Below are 8522 nucleotides of genomic sequence, written 5' to 3'. Positions count from 1 at the left end.
GGGGGGCGCTGACAGCTCAGTTTAATGCAGCCTGCGGGGGGCGCTGACAGCAGTGTTTAATGCAGCCTGCGGGGGGCGCTGACGGCTCTGTGTGTCTCCAGCAGCGGCAGATGCAGCTCATGTGCGACATTCTGGTCCACGACAGTAAATCGAGCGCCTGCCTGAACGATGAGCAGAAATCTCTGTTGGCGACGTTTGAACACAAAGCAGGAAACGTGACTCTGCAGAGGAGCAGCAAACGGTGAGTCGATCACATCGATTGATGACAAATCGATTATTGCAGACCAGCATTGACCAACACAGACTAAAATAAAGATCTAAAATGTAAAGCTGAGTGAAAATAATTAAGTTATCCTGAAAACATGATGACGCTTCTGGATCAGCTGCATTAATTCAGACGTTAAGGAATGTCTAATTAAATCTGCTCTGACGTCAGGCTCTCTGTCATCGACGAGTCATCCTTCCTGTCGCATTCTGACATCAGCTACGACCGCACAGACGATGACGTGGTATGGACACACAGCTCTGAGCTTTAGCGCACTCACCACAATATGCTACATGTATTTGTACACACACACACACACACACACACATCAATACATTTTGTATGTGTATTTGGAAACCAGTATCACTGTATAGTGTTGTGTTGATGTGTTGATTAGAGGGCTGAGCTACACAAAATATTAGTGGGTCAGCAGGTATGTTGAGTCAGAGTTTTCAGTCACATGAAGATGTCTCTCACCACAGTAACTGATGCTATGGAGCTAGGTCTCCATGGTAACTGATGCTGTGGAGCTAGGTCTCCACAGTAACTGATGCTATGGAGCTAGGTCTCCATGGTAACTGATGCTGTGGAGCTAGGTCTCCATGGTAACTGGTGCTAACCTGGTCCAGGTCCTGCTCAGCGTCTCCCTTTAACTGGTGTTCCTGATGATGGTGTTTCTCTGTGAACCTGCTGATCTGTACGTTACTGAAACACTGAATGAAGCAGTTACAGCATCACACACTGGAGGCATCCTGTTGCCATGGAAACCTACATGTGTTCAGCTGCTGATGCAGAAATCACATCAGCATGTTTCTATGTTTACTCTGCTGGTCCTGCAGCTGATCGATCACTGACCAGAACATCGATCATCTATTGGTATTTAATACAGAGAACATCCAATCAGGAACACTGATTCACTTTGGTTTGTAATTCATAAAGTGATTTACTGCATTATGAGACTAAGTACACGTCTGCTTCCCATGGCAACGTGATATTTACAGTGTGTGATGCTGCAACTCCACGGCATCATTCAGTGATATTAGTAACACACATTTCAGCATGTTAGCAGATGAACACATTCCCTCAGCTGAGAATCTGCATTGCTCATAAATAATAATAACAATTAAAGCCGCAAGCGGCATTGGACAGGTCCTCGCCGTACACTTGCCTTCGCACTCGTCGGGTTGCGCAGAAGTGCTCAGGGCGGGACTGTGATCCGGCGTGTCGAGTTTGGGGCAGATTGGAGCACGTGCGGCCTAGTTACGAGCCACTTCCTGTTTAGTGGCGAGCCGCGGCGGCGTGCGTGTTAACTGTGATGGAAACACGCTTTGGCTGAGACTCAGAGCACGCGTGTAAAGTTTCAGGCAGATCGGAGCACAGACAGGCCAGTTCCACAGCACGTCTCCTATTCTGGTGTTTTATGGCGTTGTGGCCAAATTCCAGGAGGCGCCATTTCCACGCCGGCAGAGTTCTGCAGACTGTTTCAATAACTTTTAATCACCACCTCCTGTAGTTTGTGCTGGACAACTTTCAGGTGTGTACGACGAACCTCCTGGGAGGAGATAGATGTTGAAAATAGCCAAAAGTCAGCCAAAATTGTCGCCGTGTTTTTTCAAAATGACAGACTTCCTGTTGGGTTTAGTCCAATAGGACTCTGATAAATGCCAGAAACACCCCGACAATGGACAAAATGGCCATTGATCGAAATTGGACGGGGCGCCATTTCCAAACCGGGCCTCATCTGCGGAGCGTTTTGATAACTTTTAGTCACCAGTTGAGCCGTGTTGCATTTTAGAGCTTGGAGTGGGTGGACTTTTCTGTTCATCCTGACCAGCTCTATATGCCAATGAAACTGCGTAGCTCTAGGGCAAACGTGCTTCCGATGGGACTCCATTGAAATTTTCAAGGTGGCGCTGTGGAGCCATTTTTCTATTGAGGTGTGTATTTCCACCCTTTGAGTGCTTGGACCCTAATAATTGATCAGATTTATTCAGCGCTTTTCTAGACACTCAAAGACGCTTCACACTGTCAGTTATTCATTCACACACATCCATCCCGGTGGTGGTCGCTCCGGTTGTCGCCACAGTTGCCCCGGGGCAGACTGACAGAGGCCTGGCCCTCCGACCACCACCTCAACAATCCATCCATACGCATCCACACCAGGCAGGTGGTGAAGTGTCTTGCCCAAGGACACAACGACCATGACACAGGTTACAGGGCGGAATCGAACCTCTGACCTTCCAATCATTGACCAACCCGCTGTACCACCTGAGCCACAGCCGCCCCCCCCCCAAAAAAAATAATAGTCGGGAAGCCGTCTGGTTAAAGGGAGACGCTCCTTCAGCCGATTTAAATCTGAAACTCTGAACATAACTTGCTCCTGACCAGGTTAGCTCCACAGCATCGGTTGCCATGGAGACCAAGCTCCACAGCATCAGTTGCCATGGAGACCAAGCTCCACAGCATCAGTTGCCATGGAGACCTAGATCTGACTTTAAGCTCAACATACCTGATAACCCACTGATCTGGCTTCGTAGTACAGCCCTCTGATATTTCTGACTGGGGTTTAGTTTTTTGTCGAGCAAAGAAAGTGTGGATGTGTTGAACCTGCTTCGTGGTTCAGGACCTGCTGACTGACTGATGGTTGCTGGGACTCCGTGTGTTTCAGGATTTGGACACCACTGTGATTAAACCTCTGAGATCTCGAGCCAGAGAGAGGAGGGTGAGACATCCTTCCTGTTTACGTGCTTGTTTTGTTCGTTAGCTTGGATGCTTGTGTTTCATGTCGATCTGTGACGTTGGTCCGGTTTGAGTTTAGTGACAATCAGCAACTCAGAGTACAGCAACAGATTTCATTGTTTTACAAATGAACCTTTTCCTGTAAAATCCTTCAAGAGACAGAATCAAAAGACATGATTGGCAACCACAGTTTCTGTGCTGTCTTGTTGCTGTGTGTTCTCATTGCTCTGTTGCCCTGTTGATGTTGCAGCGTTCATCGATGGGTCCGGCGTTCGGGGCTCCAGCTGTAAAGCGTTCCCGAGGAGGAAACATGTCTGCAGAGCTGCTGGAGAGAAAAACCGTGGAGAAGGTGAACAGAGCAAACACTTCCCACCATCAGACGCTTTCTGTCTCATGTTCCTTCACTGAGGTTCATGTTCCTCTGCATCATCAAGTCCAGCAGCTCTGTGGAACCAGAACATGAAGGAGGAGACAGAACACCAGAGACGTCTGCTGTCAGCAGGACTCAGAACCACGGAGACCACAGCACAGACGTTTCTCTGTTTTTTTTTGTTTTTTTTTTAATGTAAAAACCTGGAACCATCATGTCCAATATGTTTCCAACACTGGAGCTCATGTGGTCTCCTCGTCCTGCAGATGTTCAACTATCTCCATGTTCCAGACTTTTCCTCTCTGCTCTGTTCATCAGATGTAGAAAGATGTTCCTCCATCATGTAGAAAGATGTTCCACCATCAGCTGTAGATGTTCCACCATCAGCTGTAGAAAGATGTTCCACCATCAGCTGTAGAGAGATGTTCCACCATCAGATGAATGTATCTCCACCAATGGGCTCCTCTGGTCTCTGGTTCTGATCCGTGCTGCATCTATTCATTGATCCAGTAGGATGGATTCTCCTTCAGTCTCTCTGAGGAAACTCTGGCTGCAGCTCACCTGAAGCTCTCTGGATGTTTTGGTCACATCTGGGTCAGTGGTGGAGGATCAGAACCAGAAATGTTAGAATTTTAAGCTCAGATTTGGCTGACTGTACATAACACATTGAAGGACTGTCAGAAATGTGACTCTTCTTTCCAGGTTCTAGCTGATGAATGAGGCCATTCTGGGGATTTTAAGATAACGTCTTGCAAACATGCCGGCAGGTGTTTTGGTTCAGAGGGTGCAGCTGTAGCTGAATTCAGTGTGATGAAGCCTGCAGACAGCACTGTGGGCTGAAACAGAAACAGACTCGCTCAGTGGTTGGTTTTAATGACTGAATGCAAACCAGTGCTCCTGCTGTGAACACAGGTTTCTGGCTGAAGCTCTGGTTTACATCAGAAGCTCCTCATCACTCTGTAAATCTGAAGCTGACTGTGTTTGATCAGGACGTGGAGACGATCGTGAAGGCGTCTCTGATGACCGCTGAGGCCGGAGGTCAGATCCACATGGTGGTGGGAATCAGTCAGGAGACCCCCGAACACCCGGCCAGGACCCTCAGCCAGGACTGTGCTGCATCAGAGGCAGGAGGTGGGCGCTGTGTTGGCATCAAGCTGCTCTTTGATTGGTCCATGTTCACCAGATCACTGGTCGCTGGCGGTTACATCGCCTCCTTTTTATGGTCTTCACTTTGGCAAAGTTCTCTTGAGATGGTTTCTGACTTTTTCTAAAAGAGTTAACGTGAGATGGAAGCAGCTTTTCTGAATAAGTTCTGATGACGTGAACATTTAGGTCACATGACTGATCAGCTGTTTGTGCTCCTGAAGACTTTGGACAGTGTGAAACATGGCTGACCATCTGACATGAAAGAATCCTGAGTGAAGCATTGTGTCAGCAGCTGTTTGGATTCAGCTTCCAGGTCCTTCTGACCTGCAGTCCTGAAACAGTTGAACTGATTAAAGATCCAAAGCTTTGACGGAGATTCTGTTTCTTCTGGATCCACTGAGTTCTGTTACCTTCAGTAAGATCTGAAAAGACCTGTTTAGATTCAGATTCAGATCTCTTTTATTGTCATTGTAACGAGTACAATGAAACATAAGGTGCATATAAGAAGTTTGTAAAACAATAAAAAACTTTGTAAAACACTACATACAATACAATATATATAAATATATAAAACAAGCAGAAAGAACTCTATATAAAAGATGAAATTAAATAATGAGCACAGTGCATACTGCACAGAGTGGATACTGGGCAGAGGCAGTGGAGGTGTTTATTGTTCTCACAGCAGTCTGTTGGTCCTGGTTCTGATGGACCTGTACCATCTGCCCAACGGCAGCAGCTCCAACAGGAAGTGGCCCTGCTGGTAGGAGTCCTTCAGGATGGTGTTGGCTCTCCTGAGGCAGTAAGAGCCATGAAGGTCCTCCAGTGTGAGCAGAGGCCACCCAGTGACCTTCTCAGCCATGTTGGTGACCCTCTGGAGGTCTTTCCTGTTTGCTGCTGTGCAGCTGGCAGAGCACGTCCAGAGGCAGAAGGTGAGGATGCTCTCCATGGTGGAGCGGTAAGAAGACACCAGCAGTCTCTGGCTGATGTTGTTCTTCCTGAGGATTCTCAGGAAGTCTTGTTTGTGCCTTCTTCACCAGCTGTGTGGCGTTCGTATTCCAGGTCAGTTTCTCCTCAGTGTGAACTCCAGGAAGCTGAAGTCACTGAGCCTTTCCACACAGGAACCAATCAGAATGGGTTGAATGTCCATTCTGTTCTTGCTGAAGTCTGTGATGAGCTCCTTGGTCTTGGATGTGTTCAGGAGCAGGTTGTTGTCTCTACAACACACAGCAGCTGTTTCACCTTCATCCCGGTACGTGGACTCATCACCTGTGGTGTCGTCCACATACTTAATGAAGGTGTTGCTGGTGTGGATGGAGTCTGAGGTGTAGAGGGTGAAGAGCAGGGGGCTGAGCATGCAGCCTTGAGGGGAACCGGTGCTGAGTGTGAGGGGTGCAGAGGTGTAGGGCCCAATCCTGACCCGCTGTTGGTGTTCTGATAAAAAGTCCTGAATCCAGAGACAGGTGGAATGAGGTAGACCGAGGTTCAGCAGTTTCCTCACGAGACCGTGGGGCTGAACTATAGTCTACAAAGAGAAGGCGGGCGTAGTTCCCTGGTTTCTCCAGGTGGGTCAGCGCTGAGTGTAGCGCTGCGTTCACGGCGTCCTCTGTTGTTTACCTTGTGGGCAAACTGGTATGGGTCCAAGCTGGGGGTTATGAAGGTCATGATGTGACTCCTGACCAGTTTTTTGAAGCACTTCATCACCACTGGTGTGAGTGCCACTGGCCGGTAGTGGTTGAGGCTGGTTGTGGGGGATTTCTTGGGTAGGGGGATGACAGTGGAGGTCTTCAGGCAGGATGGGACTGCAGACTTTGTCGGTGACAGGTTGAAAATCTTCGTGAAGATTCCAGCGAGCTGGTCTGCACAGTCTTTCAATACCCGTCCAGAGGCGCCGTCAGGGCCCGTCGCTTTCCGTGGGTTGGTCCTCCTCAGCGTGCGCCTCACCTCGTGCACCCCCACCGTGAGGGTGGAGCTGCTCCCGGCCGCTGGTGGCGCCGTGGCTGCTCCTGGTGGTTCAGCCTCGAAGCGGGCGAAGAAGAGGTTGAGTTCTTCTGCCGGCTCAGCATCGCCCTCAGCAGCTCTGATGCCGGGTTTGTAGTTGGTGAGGTGCTGGACCCCCATCCATGCCTGCCTGCTGTTGTTGCTGTCCAGGTGGTCGTCGATGTTCCTCCTGAAGTCCTCCTTGGCCTTCCTCATGCCTCTCTTCAGGCTGTGCTGTAGAGAGCCCTGTCGCCAGCTCTGAAGGCTGAGTTTCTCTCCTTCAGCAGCTGCTTCTCCTCTCTGGTCATCCAGGGTTTGGTCATCATGCAGAGCTCAGGAGGTTGTCTGAACGGCCTTGTGTTAAGGCTGTGCGAGCTCACTGCCACTTCATGGTTCTCATCTCGGGTCGCCTTGTACTGAAGCCTTCCAGGAGATGTTAGTGGGCAAAGAACTGTCAGCCGTGTTTTGGAGGTTGTGGAACCTCGAACCTTGTAACTGGATCTGGAGCTTCACATCTCTGATGTGCAGTCTCTGTTTTTCGTGATCTCCAAACTGCTGATTGTTGTCCATCTGCTGTGTTCTGAGATGAGACGTTTGTTGTGATTTGGCGCTTTCTAAATACAACTTAATGTGACTGATGAACATGTTTGACAAACAAACATATGACGACAGAAAATGTGCTTCCTAACTGGGTTCCAGACAACAGAAGATCTGAGACCCTGATGATGTTTCGCTCTGTTCCTCAGACCAAACCTCCGTGTGGTTCCCCTGCGATGACACCGTGGTTGAACCTGAACTTGAAGCTCCACCAAGAGACAGATCTGTTCACGCCTGCAGAACTCCAAGAGCCAGCAGCCATGTTTTTCTGTCAAAGACGGTAAAACCCAGCCGACAGTCTCAGTACCGTCACACCCCTGTACGTCCTCTAACAGTCGCCTGTCTCCAGGTGATCCGGCCGGAGACCTGCCAGCCCTGCGGGAAGAGGATCCGCTTTGGGAAGATGGCGGTGAAGTGCAGGAACTGTCGCGTGGTCGCTCATCCAGAGTGCAAACAGAAATTCACAGACGGCTGCTCGGCCTCCAATGCAACAACAAGAGGAACCGTTCAGATGGTGAGTCGGGTTCGCTTCTGGGAGCCGAGTCTCATTTAGACTCGATCGGGTCTCACATTCAGACTTTGTATCATCATGTCTGATGAAAAGACGGTTCAGAAGCTGCCTGAGAATCCTGATACGCTGCAGACCGTCCAGAACTTATGTCATTCACTGTTGAATATGAAATGACTGAACAAGTTCATATCAAAACTGTAATCTACAGCAGCAAAGTAATCCGATTACTGGGTTTCACTTTCATCTGTTGTATTTGCTCCCAAACAGGCCTGAATATTCAGCATCAAACAAGATTTAAGTTACTGTATGTTTGAGTAAATCTCTGCTGTTTCAGGACTCGTTGGAGGGCTTTGCTCCACCGACTCATCCCCGAGTTCCTGTGCTGATCGTGGACTGTGTGGCTGAAATCGAGAGGAGGGGGCTGCAGGAGGTGAGTTCCCCCAGACCAGGGGCCTCGTGTACAAAGACTTGCGTGGATTTCATCCTGAAACCTGCGAACGCACAAACAAATCCAGATGAACCACAGTGAGCGTACGCCTGAATCCAGCACATTTCCTTTGTACATCTCACTCAGCGTGGAACTGACCACATGTTGGAGAACCAGACTCCTCCCCCTCCACGCCCCCAATTTAAATATGCAAATGAGTATAAACAGGGCCGACAGATAACAGTAACCAGGATGAACTCACCCTGTTTGAGTGGACAGTCGCCGCTATTATGTGTGCAGTCGGTAGCTCCGATTCCATCAGCAGAACCGGCCGTCGCTACAAATTGCACGTTCATGTCGTCCTGTTCAGCTGCACTGTGGGAGCTTGATGTATCTGGCTGACATTCGGATGGTTCCGTCCCACACGGCTGGCATGGCTCGGCTCAGTGTGGACCGGCACAGTCCCGGTCGGTCGGCCAGCTCCCTCTGA

At 49.4% G+C, this 8522-nt stretch overlaps 1 protein-coding gene across 1 annotated transcript in view; it reads left to right on the top strand.

The window, feature by feature from the left end:
- LOC103371438 (rac GTPase-activating protein 1) overlaps nt 1-8522 on the top strand; it is a 21744-nt gene that overhangs the window by 1773 nt on the left and 11449 nt on the right. The window contains exons 3-10 of the mRNA XM_008300767.1: nt 102-241; nt 437-509; nt 2934-2987; nt 3255-3353; nt 4364-4505; nt 7244-7374; nt 7444-7617; nt 7940-8035. Of these exons, the coding sequence (XP_008298989.1) occupies nt 102-241; nt 437-509; nt 2934-2987; nt 3255-3353; nt 4364-4505; nt 7244-7374; nt 7444-7617; nt 7940-8035 (909 nt within the window). The remainder of the gene's footprint in view (nt 1-101; nt 242-436; nt 510-2933; nt 2988-3254; nt 3354-4363; nt 4506-7243; nt 7375-7443; nt 7618-7939; nt 8036-8522) is intronic.

Source organism: Stegastes partitus, unplaced genomic scaffold (genome assembly GCF_000690725.1).
Source record: "Stegastes partitus isolate 25-593 unplaced genomic scaffold, Stegastes_partitus-1.0.2 Scaffold1587, whole genome shotgun sequence".
Taxonomy (NCBI): domain Eukaryota; kingdom Metazoa; phylum Chordata; class Actinopteri; family Pomacentridae; genus Stegastes; species Stegastes partitus.
The sequence above is the reverse complement of the archived record's forward strand: the minus strand, read 5'-3'. Positions and strand labels throughout refer to the sequence as shown.